The sequence below is a fragment of the Neovison vison genome, chromosome 6, assembly GCF_020171115.1.
Source record: "Neovison vison isolate M4711 chromosome 6, ASM_NN_V1, whole genome shotgun sequence".
NCBI classification, from domain to species: domain Eukaryota; kingdom Metazoa; phylum Chordata; class Mammalia; order Carnivora; family Mustelidae; genus Neogale; species Neogale vison.
Window position 1 is genome coordinate 219,644,103 of NC_058096.1, and position 22,522 is coordinate 219,666,624.

General features: G+C 41.4%; 1 protein-coding gene across 3 annotated transcripts in view; it reads right to left on the reverse strand.

Moving 5' to 3' along the window:
• Window positions 1–21,386: 21,386 nt before the first annotated feature.
• The window catches only part of ADGRE1 (adhesion G protein-coupled receptor E1), a 53,970-nt gene continuing 52,834 nt past the window's right edge, over window positions 21,387–22,522 (reverse strand). For all 3 annotated transcript variants that reach the window (XM_044255433.1, XM_044255432.1, XM_044255434.1), the window contains one exon: window positions 21,387–21,854. In XM_044255433.1, the coding sequence (XP_044111368.1) occupies window positions 21,849–21,854 (6 nt within the window). In that variant the 3' untranslated portion in view covers window positions 21,387–21,848. The remainder of the gene's footprint in view (window positions 21,855–22,522) is intronic.

Consider the following 22,522-nt stretch of genomic DNA (forward strand, 5'->3'; position numbering starts at 1 on the left):
CTTCTGGGGAGTTACCTCCAGGAGAGGAGGATCGAAGGAGAGTAGATTCTAGTTAACAAGCTTACAGCCCAGCAAACGTGGAACTTTAAGGACCTATTTTACTGTCCCTGCTCCCCTTCCCCCAAGGGACTTAAAAACAAGTCCCAGAAACCAGCTCCAGGCCAAGAAAAACAAGGCTGTACCCACCTTGAGTCTAGCCCTGACATAAGTACAGCCATCTTGGCAAAGCAAAAGCTGGCACCTTGCTCTGTAAGAGTGGGTTAGCAAAAGAATGGCCATCCTGAAGGCCAGGAAGCCATTTTACAGAGCGTCCCTAACCAGCCCACAGGGCGCACGTAACTTGAGATAAGAGAAAGTAGCTAAAACCCAAGAAACAACTTAATCATATACCACCAGGGCTGTTAGGCAATGGCGCCACAGGGACCAGATGTTAAAGAAAAACAAATAGTTAACTTGCAGAGATCACAATCCTGCAAGACAGGAGTCTCCCTTGGTTTGCAAATGTCCTGGCGATTTACAACAAAAAGGCTATCTCTTCAATGGCCCAATTTCCAGAGACAAGTGGCTCAGTTCCTCAAAGCCTAAGGTCACCCTCCCCACCATATAACTGAAGGAGGCAGAGGCAGAAGGAAATGTAAATAAAGTTAAATTTCTTCTAAACCTAAATCTCACTTAACCGCCAGGATGGCGCCAGGGTGATGCTGGGGTGGCAAAAGTTTAAACAAAGTTAAACTGTCAAAGTGGGGCACAAGATATGTATGTAGCCATGGAGAAGTGCCTTGAAAATGCTATATAAACCCTTGGCTTTGAGTGCGCAGGGTCCTTGTTGAAACCTGCTGCGCCGGGCAGATACTTGGACCCCAGCTAGTTGGAAGTAAACTGCTGTGTGACTTGCTTTATCGAGAGTGTTCTCTGTCTAACTGAGGGGTGGTCGACTCTGTACCCTAACAGAACAAATATCCTGCTGGAATTTAAACTTCCTGTCGATCACAACCACCAAAATTTGGACTGTGAAGAATTCCACAGGACAAACTATCCAATTTCTTCACCCTCCTCAAAAAACTTAAGGGGTGAAAAACATAGGGGAGACCTAGATTTAAAAAGACACAGAAATACAATTGGTTGGTTGCAACTGCAGTGTCTTACTGGATCCCAAATCAAACATAATTTTTTTAAACGTTTGAAGCCTGGCAACATGACAATGTTAAAGAAATGTTTGTTCAGGGGTGCCTGGGTGGCTCAGTGGGTTAAGCCTCTGCCTTCGGCTCAGGTCATGATCCCAGGGTCCTGGGATGGAGCCCCACATCGGGCTCCCTGCTCTCTGCTCAGCAGGGAGCTTTCTTCCCTTCCTCTCTCTCTCTGCCTGCCTCTCTGCCTACTTGGGATCTCTGTCTGCCAAATAAATAAATAAAATCTTTAAAAAAAAAAGAAATGGTTGTTTATTCTCGTGAACATGATAATTCCACTTCCGTTTCCTTATCTGTCCACTCAGATGGTTGCTCCAGAGGAAGCTGTAGGTATGATAAAATGACTACAAACAGAGTCCTGGTATTTTGGAGATAGACACTAAAATTTTGCAGGCAAAAATCGTACACTATGCAGAATTTATGTCAAAATAAGTGAGGGAATGGCTTGGGGAGCAAGTAGGAATACATTTGATCCAAGTTTGGGCAGGTGTTGATGGTTGCTAAAACTGAGTGGAGGGTCTATGGGGTTCCTGATGCCATTGTCACTACATCTGTATATGTTTGAGAAGTCCTATAATAAAAAAGGGGATGTTATCCTAAGATATATTGTTCATTCAGTAAATAGATAGGTATCAAGGGGCAGAAGTATGTGTGCTAGCATTTGTGTAAGACGGGGAGTTAATAAAGAAGACATTAGCACATTATACGCAATCAGAATTATGCATACATATATTTATAATACATTTACACAGCAGGGAAACTATGTACAAATGTGAGCTGTTCTCTATACAGTTATGTGTGTTTGGCTGTTCTCTATACAGTTATGTTATGTATGTCATACACACCTAAGCAAAACATATAAAGGCATATGCACATATATCCATATTACGATTTTGCATTTGCATGAAATATTCCTGGAAGCCACCCGTTGCCTTTCAAAACTGAGCTGCTGGGAAGCAGGAGCAAGGAGACTTCACGTCTCACATTTGGATGCCATTTGAATTTTGAAGTGAAGGTATTTCATGTTCAAAACCTAAGTCCCCTCCTGGAGAAAACAATGGCAGTGATGCCCATCACTGAAAAAGAGCCTTTCAAAGAAGGCTTTAAGTTGTTAGTGTTTGCTCTGTGGCTATCATTTTGAAATGCAAAAAGCACTGTCCTCAGGTAATGTCAGGAGCAGTTAAGATTTAGGATAAGACCTCTAGTGCACATTAGCAAAGATTACATGCCCTCAAATCTGTTAAACCATCAAATGTGGTGCCAGTGAAGACGAAGGCACCAATGGGGAAGATATAACGGAAGCATCTGGATAGTTTCATAAAATGTAAGTGGGAGCATGTAAAGGTAAAATGCTGTCTTGAATAAAATGTAAGAAAGGCCGCATTTAAAGATGTATAACGCCAGTAATCAGATATTATAAATGAAAAACATGCTGTAGGAGGCTACTAACATAACATGGGAGGTAACTGTAATCTAGCGTTAGGATAAAGGCAGGTAATAGAGCAAAACATGTGATCTGACTTTTAAAGGAGATTCTGTAAATGTTAATAGAGGAACGGCATTGTGAGTGATTCAAATTTAATTTTGTTTTTTTTTAAGTTTTTTTAAAAAATTTATTTGACACAGAGATAGAGATCACAAGCAGGCAGAGAGGTGGGCAGAGGGAGAGGGAAAAGCAGGCTCCCCGCTGAGCAGGGAGCCAGATGCGGGGCTCAATCCCAGGACCTCAGGATCATGACCTGAGCTGAAGGCAGCCATTTAACCAAATGAACCACCCAGGTGCCCCTCAAATTTCTTTTTATTTAACTAGCTCTACATTTTATATGTGACTTTAGCAATTAAGAAAATAATAACAGCAATGAGGTAGTTTCAGAGAAGAGGAAACTAGATGGATGAAAAATGAATTCTCTTGGCAGGTCCTTCCTTTCTCCATGCCCTTACTTTGATGTGTAGGTTCTACTTTGATCTCTGCATTTGGGATCCTTAGGGGTCTACCTGTGGGGCGATTCTTGCAACCCTTCACCCACAGTTAGCTGTTGGCTATAGGCAGTTAGATGAGAACATAACTCGGTGCCCAGGAAAACCCAAGTTTGGATTGCAAATTTGCAGCTACCAGTTCAGTTACTCTGAGGTGGTGACTTTGTCTCTGGGCCTGTTTCCTCGTTCTGCAAAATGGCGCTAAGAAAGAGCATATACCAGGGCATCTGGGTGGCTCAATGGCTTAAGCCTCTGCCTTCGGTTCAGGTCATGTTCCCAGGTCCTGGGATCGAGCCCCGCATCAGGCTCTCTGCTCAGTGGGGAGCCTGCTTCCCCCTCTCTGTCTGCCTGTCTCTCTGCCTATTTGTGATCTCTCTCTCTCTGTCAAATAAATAAATAAATAAATAAAATCTTAAAAAAAAAAAGAAGAAGAAAAAGAAAGAAAGAGCATATATCTTCTAATAATGTTGGTGCTGGTGCAGTGAAGATGACCTTGTGGCAGCTGCCTGGCATGTGACAAGTGTTGAATAAAGTTAAGTGTCATGGGGACAGGGTATGATGATGGTAGTGGTGATGGACGTGATGGTGTTGGTGAAGGTGGAAGTGATGGCAATGATGGTGATGCCAGTAATGGTGTAAGTACTATAAAGGGTAGTGGGACCAGTGGAGGGAGTGGTTTTGATGATGACGGTGATAGTGGTGATGGTGGTGCCTGTGATAATAACATCATAATGTTGATGATGGTAGTGCTTATGGTGGTCATGGTGGTGGTGAAGACGTTGGTGGTCATGGTGGTAGTGATGGAGGTCTCCCATGCCTCTTTCCTGACTCTGGTTATAGCCATGACTTTGTGTATTAAGGACTGACTGATCCACTATCAAGTGGTGATGAGAATTAACAGGGTCCTGTGAAGCTCCCCCCAAAACAAAGTAGTGGCCTGAGAAGGCCTATCCCATAAAAAAACTCTTACTCCCGTTGGCCTGAACAGCCTAGTCACATATTAGGTATTGGCGTCTAGAATGTAAATCAAATTTTGCTACAGATCCTTCTCTAAGCCTTCTGTTCTCACTTCCTAAAAACATTCACGGAACTGCTATGGTAGGTCTAGTCCCTTACTAAGTGCTCCGACACTATTGTTTCACTGAAAGCTCACAACCACCTTATAATGTAGATCGAATAACATCTTCCCACTTTTCAAATGACAAAGTCGAGACCTAAAGAGATTCTGTCACTTACTCCAGCTGATGCTGCTAGCAAAAGGGAAAGCTAAGACTTGAAAATTCAGGCTGAGTCCAAAGCCTCTGTATAACCCTTGCACCAAGATCCCAAGCCTCAATACCTCTTAAGTGCAAAACATGTAATAAGAATAAGTGGGGCCATTTTGGGGAAGCAAGGAGGACGGTGGGGAACTGAAACCCTGGGCTCTATCTAGAGATACTCAATTCTACTTTTTCCCCAAATGCAGAACCAGTGGGCTACATTGCTTACAGCAATGGACAATACCACCTAATTGCAAGTCAAATTCTGTACATAAGCATTTTTGAGGACTTATACTTGATCACTTCCTGGGTCCACTCCCTTCTCTCAACATCCATTTCCCTGTTTCATTCTTAGTTCTCTTCCCTTCCAAAAACCTATTACAGAATACACTGTAAAGAAATTGTGTCCGGGGCTCCTGGCTGGCTCAGTAGGTCGAGTATGTGAGTCATGATCTCAGGGTAGTGAGATTAAGCCCCACATTGGGTTTAGAGATAACTCTAAAAATTTTTACAAAAACAAAATCAAGGGGCACCTGGGTGGCTCAGTGGGTTAAGCCGCTGCCTTCGGCTCGAGTCATGATCTCAGGGTCCTGGGATCGAGTCCCAAATTGGGCTCTCTGCTCAGCAGGGAGCCTGCTTCCTCCTTTCTCTCTGCCTGCCTCTCTGCCTGCTTCTGAACTCTCTCTGTCAAATAAATAAATAAAATCTTAAAAAAAAACCCCAAAATCAAAATTGTGTCTAGATGAGGATGATTCTTTTTATTATTATTATTATATTAGTCACCATACAGTACATCATTAGTTTTTTGTTTGTTTGTTTTTTAAGATTTTTATTTATTTGACAGACAGAGATCACAAGTTGGCAGAGAAGCAGCAGAGAGAGAGGAGAAGGAGGGCTCCCTGCTGAGCAGAAAGCCCGATGTGGGGCTCGATCCCAGGACCCTGAGATCATGACCTGAGCTAAAGGCAGAGGCTTTAACCCACTGAGCCACCCAGGCGCCCCCATCATTAGTTTTGGATGTAGATGAGGATGAATCTTTTTGGAGGCCTCTTTGGAAACTGGTTTAACTAAAATAAGTGTTTTACATGGAAGAGGTGATAATGTTTTCCAGAACTGCCAAGACCTCTAGCAATGCTGATTTGGTCTTTTCACCTTTTAAAATAACTTTACTGAGGTATGATTGGCATGTAAAAAGCTGTCCATGTTTAATGTGTACAACTCAATGAATTTGGACATAAGTACACACTCATGAAACCATCACCACCATCAAGGCCATAAAGATATCTATCACCTCCCGAAGTTTCCTCCTGCCCCTCTGTGGTTAGTTGTGTGCGTGCATGCAGTAAGAATATTTAACATAACTGTTGATAATAACTTCTGATGATTGTTTCTACTTCCTTGGTGTTAGTTGTGATCTCTCCCTTTTCATTCATAATTTTTTAAAAAATGTTCATCATCATTAGCCCTCAGGGAGATTCAAATTAAAACCACATTGAGATATCACCTTACACCAGTTAGAATGGCCCAAATTAACAAAACAGGAAACAACATGTGTTGGAGAGGATGTGGAGAAAGGGGAACCCTCTTCCACTGTTGGTGGGAATGCAAGTTGGTGCAGCCACTTTGGAGAACAGTGTGGAGATTCCTCAAGAAATTAAAAATAGAGCTTCCCTATGACCCTGTAATTGCACTCCTGGGTATTTACCCCAAAGACACAGATGTCGTGAAAAGAAGGGCCATCTGTACCCCAATGTTTATAGCAGCAATGGCCACGGTCACCAAACTATGGAAAGAACCAAGATGCCCTTCAACGGATGAATGGATAAGGAAGATGTGGTCCATATACACTATGGAGTATTATGCCTCCATCAGAAAGGATGAATACCCAACTTTTGTAGCAACATGGACGGGACTGGAAGAGATTATGCTGAGTGAAATCAGTCAAGCAGAGAGAGTCAATTATCATATGGTTTCACTTATTTGTGGAGCATAACAAATAGCATGGAGGACAAGGGGCGTTAGAGAGGAGAAGGGAGTTGGGGTAAATTGGAAGGGGAGGTGAACCATGAGAGACTATGGACGCTGAAAAACAATCTGAGGGGTTTGAAGTGGCGGGGGGGTGGGAGGTTGGGGTACCAGGTGGTGGGTATTATAGAGGGCACAGCTTGCATGGAGCACTGGGTGTGGTGAAAAAATAATGAATAATGTTTTTCTGAAAATAAAAAAATTGAAAAAAAAGAATATTTAACATAAGATCTATCCTTTCAGCAAATTTAAAGTAGACAATTACAATATTATTAGCTATGGACACCACATAGAATTGTACATCTCCAGAACTTATTTATCTTGAGTACCCTTATTTATCTTTGTACCCTTTGACCATCACTTCCCATTTTCCCTAACCCCTGGCAGCCACCATTCTACCTTCTGCTTCCATGTACTGGAGCTCCACATGTAAGTGAGATCATACAGCATTTGTCTTTCTGCGTCTGGCCTTCTTTACATTTCTAGCAATGCTGACGTGGAGAGATTTTTTTACCGAGATCCATGTATTCCATCAGACAGAGACAGAACTCAACTAAGTTTCACAAATCAATCTGCTGCATTTGACATTTTATGATGATCACATCTTAAATTTATTTTAAAATATTGGTTATTACTCATCAAGTTGGTTTCATGACTCTGCTCCCCACCAGTGGGTCACAGCAGCTGGAGGAACACTGACATGTACATTAGGTCACTTTGGCCATAAATAAAACATACAATAATAATACAATGAATGCATTTAGTTGGGCTGATGTGATTCTCATGAAGGTGAGGCATGTGGTGTGTGACAAGCTTGTAAATTCACCATGCAACCTGGATAAACCTATTCATCTTTCTAGGTCTTGTTTTCTTCAATTTTAACAGCAAATTGGTTCTATACTATGTTTGCTTCAGACTCTGTTTCTTGAAACGTTATCACAGACATATCTCAGAGATATTACAGGATTGGATCCAAACTCCCTCACTGTGGCAAGTCAGATACATGTTTTGGTTTCTCAGTGCATATAAAAAATATGTTTACATTACACTGTGATCTATCAAGTATGCAATAGCATCAAGTCTCAATAAAATGTACTTCCTCTAATGAAAAGTTGCTTCATGAGTGAAAAATGCTAACCATTATCTGAGCTTTCAGAGAGTCATATCCCTAATCACAAATCACCAAACAACATAATAATAATGAAAAATGTGAAATATCACGATAACCCAAATGTGACACAGAGACAGGAAGTGAGCCAATGCTTTTCAGACAAATAGTGCCAGTAGATTTGCTTGATACAAACCTTCAATTTATAAAAAAAGAAAAGAAAAAAGAAAAAGAAATGCCATTTCTGTGAAGTACAATAAAGCAAAATAGAGTAAAACAAGGTAGGCCCGTACTTTGATTCACATTAAGTTCCTTAATACACAACTCATCATCTCTGTCAAGAATCCCAAAGCATTTCAGTATGTTCTGCACCACATAACACATACATTGCCCAAGCAGAAGCTGGAAAATGATGCCCATACAGCCCTCTCAGAAACAAAGCAAAAAGGCATATAACAAGATCCCCTTGAACACTTTTACAGTACCAGATGTTTTTCTAGACCCAAGAACACACTTGAAACGTTTTCTGTTTTCTCTTGAAAGACCTAACCAGCTCTTACCCACAAGATGAAAATTTCTTGTTTCTTACCCAGTCCAGTAGCTTCTCAAGCTAACGGAGAAGGAAGTACATCACTTCTTATCTTGAGCCCCACGTTCTTAAGGAGCTTCGTGAGTGCCTGTGAAGGCTGAGGGCGTTGATTGGGCAGTTGGCAAAATGCAAAGCCCCTTAGTTCTCTTTTCGCTTGGGCAACTTAAATAGCGTGTTACATTAGAGTGGATCATATTAAAGTGCCTCAAAGAGTGAATTTGGAAATCTTGACAATGTTCAGTGCAGAAAATCATGGAATGGAGAGTGGCGCCAACTTCTGTCTACATCAAGAAAATGGATCCGACGTTGAGTAGGCTCCTTTAGTGGGTGAAATTCTTAGAGAGTTGAAGGCCAGACTGTGGGAGAGTGTATCCCACTGCACTACTGTCTCTATGTATAGACCTGGTTCCCTATTAAGGTATCACTTCTCAGCTTACCTTCTTGGGAAAACAACATATCCATATTCTTGGACTTAGAGATAGGGTCACCCAACATAATTACACTCATCTACGTGGCTGATGAAATTCTTGGTTGGTCCCATTAGCATGGTGTCCTGAAATTTTCTTCTTGTTCATATTAGAAGAATCGTCGTAAGAGCCAGCACAAACACAGCAACCCCCTCCAACAAAACCCTAGTTTAGCAAGTCCAAACACACACCTAATGATTTGCTCCTTATCTTACTTTTGTTGCATTCATGAGGCATAGCTTTATTATCCCTAACACAAATATTTTCCTTTTTTGGTGTCCCACTTATCTTATAAATGAATTAGAGTCAGTGCCATGAAATATTCAAATAATCACTTAGATAGGGTATGCAGGCAGTTAGTCCTTCCATGTGAGACTCAAAATATTCATTCCAGGTGATACTCAAAATGTTTCTTTGAATGATAAATGAAAGATGGTGTAAGCCTATCACTGTCAGCTGAGCTGAAGTTAAAATCGTCTGAATGTTAAACTGAAATTCCTGAATCCATGGGAAATCCCTGAAATTTTAAGCATTTCATGCGCTCACAGCCCGTTTTCTACAAATGACAGAATATTTGCCCAAACAGATGAGAGAACTCCCCCATCTTGTTGTGTAGTCCTCCTGTGCTGACTGTAGACTTGACGATGTGGCTGGCTTTGGCCACTGGATCAGCAGGTAACAGGATGGAAACAGAGATTTGAAAAGTGCTTGCATATCGGGGCTTGCCCTCTCTTGCTGCACTTGAAACCTCAAGATCACGATATGGATGAACCCAAGTGGGTCTACTGGAGGATGAGAGACCATGTGGGAGAGAGCTAAAGCTCACTAATCAACAATCCACCACTCTGGTTGCCAGCCTTCCAGATGAGCAGTGAAAATATGCTAGACCATCCGGCAACTAGCTAACCCACCAACTAACCACAAATGCATGGATGAGCTCATCAGAGACCAGCAGGGCTAGACTAGACCAGAAGGAAAGGAAAACCGACCCATAAAATCATGAACAAAATAATATAGTTGTTATTTTAAACAAATGAAATTTGGGGGTGGTTTGTTACCCAAGTAAGGCGAACTGATAACCCATCACAAAGTGGACTGAAAGAAAATTTTTACACACATGTGGTCAAGCATGGTACCATGGGACTTCCCCTCCTAACCACAGTTGATGGGACCATGGGTTGGTCCATTCAGCACCAACAACGAGGTGGCTCAGGCAGAGAAATCTACCTTAGAGTACTTCTCCGTTTTGGATGCTGACTGGCCAATCCATTCAGCTGGTTTCTCTCTTGGAGACATGAACGCAAAACCTCAGAGACACAGATAAACAGTAGAGTGGTCCCTGAGACAATGAACAAGCTGAGAAATAACAAAAGCAGAAACCATCAGAAGGAACAATCCACTGGTGATCTTCTTCTTTAACCCCTACTTGCTTATCTCATCTCTCCTTGATGGAGCAGTAGACTGTCACTGTCACCATAACAGAAGCCCAGTCAGTTAGGGTTAGGGTTCGAAAATCCAAGAAAGCAAATGCCCAATCTAAGGAACAGTTCAATAGGGTATGGCTGCTTTTCAAACTTTCCTAGCTTGTAACAATTCATTTTGGGTTATGGTGAAAGAATCTGTTTTCCATCCTTCTTCCCTCTGCTCTGTGCACTGGGAGGCTGTCCTATATGGACTGCATTATCAGGCTTCCCTTGCACTTTCCCTTCCACCCTTATTGACCAGTGGTAGCTGTGGAAGGAAGGTGTAAAGCTGGAGGAGAGAGAAATGGGGATATTCGTTTTCCAAGCTCCTCCTTCCCTGCAGTGCCTGAACATTTGGGTAATGGTTAGATTCTTCTGTCACGGGTTAAGGCATCCCAGGTTCCTATACTTGTTCCATCCCCCTGCCCCTTTAAGACAGACTGGTAAGAGTTACCCCTATTGCTACTCCCTCCCTCCCCTTTCTCCATCCTTTCTTGGTTTCCCTTAGCTCTGCTATGATATTGTGATTTATAACAGGAAATATATATTTGGCGTTCATCCTGCTTCTGGCACAGAGCTCCTAAAACCCTTGGAATTTCCTAGCAATAAGGGCAATGGGAGCATCTTTTGTTATAATATGTGGTCTCTAGTGACATCGGAGGGCAGTAGTATCACAAGACAATGACAATGGGTTTATGTTAACTTTTGGAAAACACCTAAGGATGGGGGCTGGTTGCCAGGGGGAACCAACCAAAAATGGAGGGTTGGAACTTTCAGTGCCCTCCTGAGTTCCTGAGCCCCTTCCCCACACTTTGGCCTGTGTGTCTCTTCTATCTGGCTGCTCCTGAGTTATATCCTTTCATAACAAACCAGTAATCTAGTAAGTAAGATGTTTCACTGAGTTCTGTGAACAACCTTAGCAAATTAATAAAACTCCAAGGGGAAATTGTGATCACCTGGCTTTTCTGGCTTTAGAGGTGGGGCAGGGGCAGTTTTGTGGGACTGAGCCTTTTCCCTATGGAATCTGACACTATCCTAGTTCCAGGTAGATGGTATCACAATGGAGTTGAGTTGTAGAGCACCCAGCTGATGTTGGTGTCTCATTTAGGGTGAGATAAAAACTTCACTCACACACAAGGGTTCAGACCCCCCTTTGCCTCCCCACACCTGTGTATAGTCTCTTTGTTAAACCCTCTTCATTTAACTCCTTTGGCTGAGCCAGCTGCTTTTCACCAAGCTGCCAGGCAAAACACACCCTGGCACTTATACTGGCTCTACCCATTCTAACCAGAAGCCAAGCCTTTCTTATCAACTGTCATGCAAGAGGAAACCACATTTCAAGAAAAGAAGGAAACACAGAACACAAACACCACTTCCTCTTTTGCTTGTCATTTAACCATTGCTTTTTTTTTTTTTTTTAGTTTTAAAGATTTTATTTGTTTATTTATTGGAGAGAGAGAGAGCGAGCGAGAGAGAGCATGAGTGGGGGGAGGGGCAGGAGGAGAAGAAGAGAATCTCCAGCAGATGCCACACTGAGTGCAGAGCTAATGCGGGGCTCGATTTCATAACCCTGAGATTATGACCTGAGCAGAAACTAAGAGTCCAACGCTCAAGTGACTGAGCCACCCAGAGACCCCTATTTTTTAAAAATTATTTATTTTTTTTACAGTAGGCTCCAGGCCCAACATGGAACTCAAACTCACGTCCCTAAGGCTAAGAGTCTCCTGCTCTGCCAACTAAGCCAGCCAGGTGCACCTTTTTGCTTTCATTTAAAGATAGTTGCTTCTCTAGGGCACCTGGGTGGCTCAGTGGATTGAGTGTCTGACTCTTGATTTTGGCCCATGTCATGATCTCAGGGTCCTGAGATGAGTCCTGCCACTGGCTCCACACTGAGCACAGGTTTCTTGAGATTCTCTCTCTGCCTCTGCTCCTCCCCCACCACCCCCACCCCCAGCTCTTCCTCTCTCTAAAAAGACAAAGAAACCGTTGTTTCTCAGCAAACTTCCCACACTTTGAAATGACGGTGTTCCATAGAAGCATCGACTGGAAATGGAAAATATGGTGAAAGTGTTCTACCCTGTAGAAACAGGATGCAAGAACCAAGCAGAGCCCAGTATTTATGCCCTATCAGAACAGCAGTCTAGACTTAATACTAAAACAGTACAAGTCAGCATCTGGTTCCCTGGAAATAAACTGAACCTTGCCCTTGGAACATACAGTTGACCCACAGTTACGGGTTGACTTGCACATGGATATCTATCTATCTATCTATCTATCTAGATAAGATAGATAGATATACTGTCCAGTACTGTAAATGTATTTTCCTTATGATTTTCTTAACATTTTCTTTTCTCTAGCTTACTTTACTACAAATAAGAATGTAGTCTATGATGTAAATAATATACAAAATATGTAGTAATTGTTTATTTTATCGGTACAGCCTCCAATCAACAATAGGCTGTTAATAGTTAAGTTTTTGAAGTCAAAAGATAGGATTGGATTTTTGACTGTGTGGCGCATCAGTGCCTCTAACCTCCTGAGCCAAAATCAAAAGCCAGATGCTCAACCAACTGAACTACCCAGGTGCCCCATCGTTCTCACTGTTCTAAGATCCTTCGAACTATACACTTTTAAAGTGGATGAAATGGTGAATTTTGTGTTCTATGACTTTAATCTCAATAACATATAAAGAAATAAAGAAACTACTGGTCTCATTCAAGTTTAAACAGGTGCATGGTTGACCTGCTTGGATGTCAGCAAACTCATCTTCCTTACCCAGTGGATTTTGTTGGAACTTACTTTCTGTGAAATCTAGACAACTTTGGCCTTTTGTTTTATCTTTACGGTGATCATGTAGTGATCACAATGTGTGGGAGAGGAGGAGGTGTTGTAATTCATGCAAAAAAATATAAATATCAATACCCCAAATTTTATAACTGAAGCTTTCTAAATTTTTTTGCATTTTATGTAGAAATAAAATCACAGGATAAGCTGAGGAGGTCTCAGAATTACATGTGATGCTCTTGAGAAAATTTCAGCATGGACTAGGAGTAAGAAACTGTAATTGTTAAGGGTTGGTGTACTAGCTCATGGAGCTGTGGTCTTCATTCAAGGGGCAGACAGCCTGTGGTGACCTACAGGAAAGGAGCTAACAGAGCAAATACTTTGACCTCACTCTCCTCCTTTTTTCTGATATCCTGTTGGTGTTTCCCATTGGCTAAAACCAACAGGAAGCCAGAGGCCAAGGAAGTTTACTGTTATACTCCAAAGATGTCAGCATTCCAGACAGACAACTTGATGCATTGGAAGGAGTCAACAGAAGGCAGCCAGCCCACTCAGAAAAACAACAAGTTAAAAAAATAAATCTCAAAACTTTGATGCACTGAAAAGATGTTCACTGTGACAAGAGCAAAAATAAAGATTTCAAATATTTCACTTTCTTGTTTATTGAGTCTCCCCCTACCATTAGAATATAAGTCCCATGAAAGGAAAGACAGTGTGTGTGTTTCTTTCTTTGTAACCCAGCCCCAGTTTCAGGACAGTAGAGACTTAATAAATATTCATAAGATAGATAAATGACTTTGTGCAAATTCTTTAACATCTCCAAAACTCCTGAGTTTTCTTATCTACTTGTTGCTGGGTGTTTTGGCTGGGCAAGAGGTAGAATTTAGATGCTTTTGGCAAACAATCAGGATGTACCCTTACAATGCTTCTAAAACACCTACCTGCATGAGTTGATATTCATGGAAGTTTTGGGAAGAAACCGTGGGAAAAAAAAAAGAGAGAAGACAAAAAGGTAGAGAGAGTTTGTGTGTCCAGCAAGCAGACCTGTGTGGCTACATGGAGGTCCCTTAAGTGAAGGGATAGATGAGAGATGGTACCACATTTAGGAGTCAGAAGTGACTCTGTGCTCAAGTACAGCAGCTCCGGGGACCAGGACACAATGGCAGTTCCACACTGGAGACAGAACCTATTTTCTACAGCACAAGTCAGGAGGAGCCTCGGCATTCTGTGTACTGGGCCTGGCCATGGGTAAGGATCACTGTGCTGGGTGGAACAGATGCTTGGGGAAAGCCTATGAGGAACTTGGACAAAGATCAAAGTCAAGATGGGAGAAACACATTCAGAGCAGAGACCGGAGTCTACTTCATCAGCACTCACAAACTCCTGAGACGGGGTTTCCTGAGAAGTAAGAAAGAGGAAGAAACACCATCTGAAATCCAATGGTCAAAAACTAGATTTGTAAATTGAGTAAGGCCACACTTGTAGCAAAGACAGATGCAGCTTGAAGGTTTCAAATCACACACAGTGGATAATTTCATCAAACTTGGGAATTATTCATGAAGTAAGGCCATGGAAATGAGACATTACAAAGATTAATACCGATTTTAAAGGGATGTAACATTCAGGGAGAAAAGTGGTAAGTCCTCTCGTGCATTGTACATTATAGGATTTCAAAGAAAAGACATTCCCCTCCCAGGGTAAGCATTAGAAATGTCTCCTTCTGAAGCTTTTCATGTTCTTTTTAAAAGATAAATTGGAAAGGGAGGTGAACCATGAGAGACTATGGACTCTAAAAAACAATCTGAGGGGTTTGAAGTGGCGGGGGGGTGGGAGGTTGGGGTACCAGGTGGTGGGTATTATAGAGGGCACGGCTTGCATGGAGCACTGGGTGTGGTGAAAAAAATAATGAATACTGTTTTTCTGAAAATAAATAAATTGAAAAAAAAGATGAATGTAGTTGATTAAAGGTATATTTGGATCACCACTTCCTCATATCAGGGAGCTCATGATGAAACATGGGGGCTTAAGTGGGTAGGAGAAGAATAAATGAAACAAGATGGGACTGGGAGGGAGACAAATCATAAGTGACTCTTAATCTCACAAAACAAACTGAGGGTTGCTGGGGGGAGGGGGGTTGGGAGATGGGGGCTGGGGTTATGGACATTGGGGAGGGTATGTGCTTTGGTGAGTGCTGTGAAGTGTGTAAACCTGGCGATTCACAGACCTGTACCCCTGGGGATAAAAATATATGTTTATAAAAAAAATAAAAAATTTTAAAAAAGGTATATTTGGAAATACAAACACCATTACATTCTAGACTCAATAAAGCCAAATAATAATGGTAAATAATCCCTAAGATCGTCAAGAGGAAATTCTTATCCTAATGTCTAAGAAGCATCATTTGAAACAAACTTTTTTAAAATGCAGTTCAAAATCTCATTACAATGAGCATGTAAGCAAGTATCTAAGTGATTAACACAACGTTCTTTTTCATATTTAATGGTCATGGGAATGGGGAGAAGTAGTCAATATTGTTGATGTCTGCTGTTAAAGCTCTTTTTGGTCCAGCTGTCCCTTCAGCCGATTGGCCCCAGCTGAACAGGAGTTGCAACACACCTCCCCCATACCACGAGGGCAGCACCATGTCCTAACTGACTGACACAGGTATGAAACCCACCTCAAAGGGGGCAGACACTGAGGTACAATCCAGAGCTCACCGTGGGATCTGTCTGAACCCACATCTTCTCCTACCACATCCTGCTTCCCTTACCTTCTCTTTGCTCAGAACATTCCCTCAATAAATCATGAGCACCAAAATCCCTGTCTCAGGCTCTGCCTTTAGGGAAACTTCCCTAAGTCACCAGTTTTCATTTTGGAAATAGTAATATTTGTAATGGAATTATCATGGAGTTGTGCTTGGAAATGGAAAAGGACCCTGTTTCAGTCACTGGGCAAGAGCAGGAGATGATTTGGAAAACCAGGAGAACACGTCCTTCAGAGGGAAGATATCAGAACCCTGTCCTATTACTGTGCAGCAGACTGGCACAACACTTTCTTAATGCATTCATTCCACAAACGTTATAGATTCCATGTGTGAGCCCAGTCTTCTGCTGGTCATAGGCATACAGAGACAAATGAAGACAAAGCACAAGAACATCTGATTATAATTCAACATGCTGAGTATTACAAATAAAAGGTTGATAGCTTTAGACACAATGGAATGGAAAGTTAAGGCAAGGAGGTGACCAGATGACTCAGAACCGATAATGGAAAGCTTCTCTTGAGTACACATTACTCTTGAGTAATTTGAAGTTTAGAAAGTTTTGACAGCTTTGGTAGAGTTACGTGTTTCTGCAACCAGACATTAAACAAGACATACAAGCTTCTCCCCATTCACAACCTATCACTGGTCTCAAAAGCATTTAAATTGTAGAGTGTTTGAAATTTAGCTCACAGTGTCCCTTACAGCATTGTTTACACTGAAAAGTTGGAGATGACATAACTCAGATTAAATACATTATAACACATGTATACCACAGACCACCATGCAGCCATGAAAACAAAACAAAACAAGTTTCAAAAGGTTTGAGAAGTTGAAAAAATGTTCATGTGACAAGAGCAAAAAAAAAAAAAAAAATATATATATATATATATATATATATATATATATATATATATACAGATCTCAGAATAGTATAGGTATACCTGCTCTAGGTCATCTTCAGGTAACATGAGACATCTGTCATGTCACACTCTAGTTTTCGCTTTACATGTAAGCAGGTGCAACTAACACAGTGTTACTAATAATTGTTTTTAGGCAAAGGGTGCCAAGGAGATTGTCCTACTTCCTGAAGAACTAGCTGTAAATCTGCCCCCAAAAGGTCATGATCAGGGCCAGCACAAGGGTAGGGAGAAGAAAGCACCCACCTCAGACACAATAGAAAAAGAGGCAATCCCTTGAGTAATCAAGATAAATACTATGTCAATTCAACATTTCAAAACATCAAAAATCAATGCAAGAAGATGCATGATAAACCCAACATCCGAAATACCCAGGACTATGCCAGGTCATCATTTTTTCCCTGTGGCAAAAAAGAAAAATGTGTACCCTTATATATATTTTCTTAATGTACTTTTAATTTTTTAAATTATTTTTTAAATTTAATTTTATATTTTCAATGTTCCAAGATTCATTGTTTATGCACCACTCCCAGTGCTCCATGCAATATGTGCCCTCCTTAATACCCACCACCAGGCTCTCCCAGCCCCCCATCCCCTCCCCTCCAAACCCTCAGTTTGTTTCTCAGAGTCTGGTCTCTCATGCTTCTCTCCCCCTCCAATTTCCCCCAATTCACTTTTCTTTCCTTCTCCCAATGTTCTCTGTGTTATTCCTTATGCTCCACAAAAAAGTATATGATAATTGACTCTCTGCTTGACTTATTTCACTCAGCATAATCTCCTCCAGTCCCGTCCATGTTGATACAAAAGTTGGGTATTCATGCTTTCTGATGGAGGCATAATACTCCATGGTGTATATGGACAATTTATCCATTTATCTAAATTATCCATTAATGTACTTTTTAAGACTGAATTTTTTTCTAGAACTCGATTTTGAAAATATTATTGAGTTTACTGCCATCAAAACCAAGAAAGTAAAATTTTAATAAATTCTGATTTGGGGAAAAAATAAGATATTTAAACTTGAAATGTTTTCAGTTCTAATTTCCTTAACTTCAATTTTTCAACATTCTTTCAATTATTATAATGTTCTGGGGAAAGCACATTGTAGGTGGTCAAGAAATATTCCTTGATTGAATGGATCTTTATATTTATAGGATTGGAGAATGATGGAGTTTTTATTTTGAGTCCCTTTTCTCCCTCTAGTAGAGGCACTGGAGGTAGCAGGGGAAAGGACCATACCAAAGGTAGCTTGATGTTTAGAGTAAGAAAAATTCTTGTTGTGGAGGCTACAGCCTTTACTTACCTTAGAAATATAGAGTTCCTGGGGCATCTGGGTGACTCAGTGGGTTAAGCCTCTGCCTTCGGCTCAGGTCATGATCTCGGGGTCCTGGGATCAAGCCCCACATCGGGCTCTCTGCTCAGCAGGGAGCCTGCTTCCCCCTCTCTCTCTGCCTACCTCTCTACCTACTTGTGATCTCTGTCTGTCAAGTAAATAAATAAAATCTTTAAAAAAAATCATCCGACTCTTGGTTTCAGCTCAAGTCATGATCTCAGGGTCGTGAGATTGAGCCCCAAGTCAGGCTCTGTGGTGAGTGTGGAGCTTGCTTAAGATTCTCTGTCTTTCTCTGCCCCTCCCCCTACTTTCTCTCTCTCTAAAAAAATAAAAAACAAATTAAAAATGAGAGCGCATGTCCCCTTAAATATATATAGAAAGAGATATAGATATAATTATATGGTTCCTTAAGGCCACTGTATTTTTGACCCACAGGTAACATCATCATAAAGACAAGCCTTTGTGTAAGTCTTCTATCAGGAAGAAGTTTAAGTATTACAAATTTATAGATCCTGATAGCTAAGAGAAAATGAAAACCCCAGTCCTTCTTTTCATATGTACCAAATTGTTGCAATTAAATACAAGATGTTGATAATCAATTGGTTACTCTATAACCACCACAAAGAATACTTCTGAGTAAATCACTCTTGAAACTCGCTGCCTTAAAATAGGGATACTTGATTGCCACTTCTGGGTCTCTGAGTTGGCTGGGCTGGGCAGCCGGGCCACACTAGCTGGGCTCGCTCACCTGACTGCGGCCAGCTATAGGTCCAACAGGTTGCCGACGGAGGACAGCCTCAGCTGGTACAATGGGGTGACATGGCTGTCCCCCATGTTTCTGACACCACTCTGGCAAGGTAGCTGGGTAGGGTCTCAGGGTGGAGGCAGGGATGCGAGGGCAAGTAAAACTAACCTTGTAAGGGGCAAGAAGACATGCACACACAATTGTGAAACCCTGTCTTTGAGTCATTCTACTGACCAAAGCATGTCTCAAGGCCAAGCCTGAGTGAGAGCAATAAGAGGTCACAAAGTGTCAGGGAAGGCGTGTAGAGAATTGGAAGTCCCCTCTTGAGGCCACCGATGCAATCAATCTACCACAACTTGTGATGGGTAGGAGCCATGCCGTCTTTTGTCACCATTCCTTAGAATTGTGACTTTGTATTGAACTCTCTGCACAAGCAAAACACTGAGAACCAAGCTATCATAAGTGAACTCGTGGGTCAGCTTCCCTCTCAGGCTGTGGCTGCCACAAATAACAGACTGAGCCTCCATCAATCAAGTGTAATGTTGTCCTCCAACTGTCTAACCCAGGATCATTACTGAGCTAACTGAATCCATCTTAGGTGGTAAGCTGACTCATAGTAAATATTTTTTCTTTCTTCTGTATCCCCAAACTAAGAATTCCTGGGGTGAAAGGAAGAAAAGGAGAAAGAGAGGCACAGGGTCTGGAAGAGGAGGTCTGTGGTCAAGAACCCACAGCCTAGCTCAGTCACTGATGGCTGTGTGATGCTGGGAAAGTTACCTAACCTCTCTGAGCCTCAGTTTCCTCATCCTCAAAATGGAGAGTAATCTTTCATTTACTAATTCATTCAACGTATTTATGGAGACTCTCCTAGATACAATTCCCTGTACTTGTAGAGCTCACAGTCTACACTGGAGATGCCTAAGAAAAAGAGAAGTTATAATGCAGGGTTAGAAAGCATGAAGCCCTAGGGACACACACAGGAACATCTAATGCTACTTCAGGAGATTCAAGGAATGCTCCCTGGTGGAAGTGATGACTGATACTCAAGAAAAGGTAAAAAATCAGTTGGATTTTGAGGAAAGTTATCCTAGGAGGAGGGAATGGCAGATGCAAAGTCCAAAAGTCAAGAAGATATTTTCCTTTCTGGTTTTAAACATGAGCTCTGGGGTCACCTGGGCGGCTCACTGGGTTAATGACAAGTTCTGACTCAAATAAGAAAGGCAAGATAAATTTTGTTCATGAGTTTCTTTTTTTAATTTTAACACAAGGAATCAAGAGACTTTATTGACTTTTAATTCTTTGCACGCCAAGATATTTGGATTTTAACGTTTTAGACTTTAATTCTATCTAGAATTTGATAACAGGTGGGGGCAAGTATTCCACTAAGTTGAGCTGTCCTAGCAAGACCATGCTTTATATTTTGGCCACCATTCTATACTTTTAAAATTGCACTTCAATTTACTAAGGAGTCCAGTAATGATCGGCCAATCCTCTATTTGAAAGACGTGATCGGTTGTAATACTTGTGATCACCTTGGGCTGTGTGGTTGGGCAGTGAATAGGCTGGGCCTGTCCTACCTTGGTGAGGGTAACTGGACCTGATGGAGTGAAAGAGGAAGAAACTGGCCAAAGGAAATCTGAATTGAACTTCTCTCTGTTAGACATCTCTGCCAGGATATGAACTTCTGGAGCAAAATCACATAGAGAGATTTTGTTTAATGTGACAGTATACTGGGCAGAGATAAAGTATAATCTCTACAGGATACAGCAAGAACTGAGCAAGAACCCAGAAGGTTCCCACAAACTATATTAATTGTATTCTTCTTATTCTGTCACAGTCTTAAGAATGTTAAGAGATCCTTTGTGACCATAGCAGACTAGAAAAAATATTTTTTAAAAATTAAATTAAATTAAAATTTAAAAAATTAAATTAATTTAAAAAATCAAAAATTATGTCTCAAAAACAAAACAAAACAAAACACCAAAATAAAGACAAGTTCTGCTACCAGCATGACACACAGAAGAATATTCCAGAAGATTCTAGAACATTCATTCCTGTGTACAGCACAAATCTCCTGGGGCTCTCATAAAAATTCAAGTTCTGGTTCAGCCATTATGGGGTGGGGCCTGAGATCCTACTTTCCTAACAAGGTGATGCTGATACTTCTGGTCCATGGACCACACTTTAAGTAGAAAGACAGAAGGGAAGATATATGCATTTTATTGTTCCAATTTTAGTGTATGTGCTGCCAAAGCAAGCACAGAGGATATCTTCATTTTAAAGTTTCATCTCCCTCTACTCTCCCTGGCAATCAAGATTTTATGCAGGATGGAAGGCTAGGTGGGATGGTGATAACTTTGTGAGCAGTGTGAACCTTAGCCAAGTCCTAAGAGAGTTTCTGGAAGGAAGAGAGATGTTGCTTCCCTGAAAGGTCCCAGGAAACCAAAACACTTTCCAAAGGGTGCAGTCATCAAGCATTGCCAGTCTCCATGAAATGCTGGGATTCTGCTCCATCCAGCACTTCTACTCATCCACATAACTATTTTTTCATTATTATTATTTTTAATTTGTCAGAGAGAAAGAGAGCACAAGCAAGCAGAGTGGCAGGCAGAGGCAGAGAGAGAAGAAGGCTCCCCGCTGAGCAAGGAGCCCAATACGGGACTTGATCCCAGGACCCCGGGATCATGACCTGAGCCAGAGGCAGCCGCTTAACCAACTGAGCCATCCAGGCGTCCCCCACATAACTGTTTTAAGTGTTTGCACCAAAAAAAGGTCCATTTTTTATTTTTATTCATCCCCCTAGGGCCATCATTACTGTTTTACTGATCATTTCTTTAAAAGCAAGAGGAGACTTTGTCAAAGAGTAAGTCAGTCAGTCATAGGACAAATCACTTATTGAGGGCTGCTCTGTGTCAGGCTCATGACAGGTGCTGGAAAGGCACGCTTGGCCATGCACCAACAAACTTAGGAGAAACCAAAATGGCAACCAGGTAAGCTTGGTATTGCCATTGCACTGGGATCTGTTACTTCCACAAAATTCTAGAAACTCAAAGAGCAGAACACGGAAGATGAACTGATCATTTGGGACAAAAGTTCTTGTTTTCCAGAGCATTCTGGGGCTGGAAGATCCTGCTTCTGTGCCTTAAGCTGTGCCTTTCAGAGTAGGGTCCTGTAGGCACCTGATTTCCTCAAATGTTGCTTCATGGCATATTTGAAAGTAAGAAAGAACTTTAACCCTGTGAGAGAGAAATCAGAATTAGAACCAACAGGATTATTACAAATGAGATTCCATGGATTTTATAAATACAGAGAGAGAAATATGTCAACAAACACCAGAAGGATAAACACTAAAATGTTAACAGTGATGGTCTCTAGTGAGCAGTGTGTTTGTCTGTAGTGCCACAGGCACTAATGGCAAACTTGAAAGCTGTTCTCAACCTCTTCACTGTGGATAGCGTCCACTCTAGAAGCAAAAAAGCCAAATACTTGTTTGTCAAATTCCTTTGTAACAATGTGTCATGACGTGATACAGTTCTGACAAACTAAGTGAATAGGAAATCCACTGAGGGGTTTCTGGGAAAGCTTTTGTTTCCTGGGAAAGGGAGAAAGCTTCGCCACTTCTGCACCATCCCTCTTGCCTTCAACATGGTCGTGACGTCAGGAGCTATGGCAGCCATCTCGCAACCATGAAAACTGAAAAGTAGGGAAAACCTAGATCCTTTACAACACTCCTGAGCAACAGAAACAATAGCAGCAACAGCTAACTCTGAGCTTCTATTCTTGCAGGAATATGTTTAGTATAATTCATGTAATTCATATGTTAATATATATTTAATTCATGTTAAATACATAATATGAAATTTTATGTATTATATATAATTATGTACTAATTATGTAACTTTAT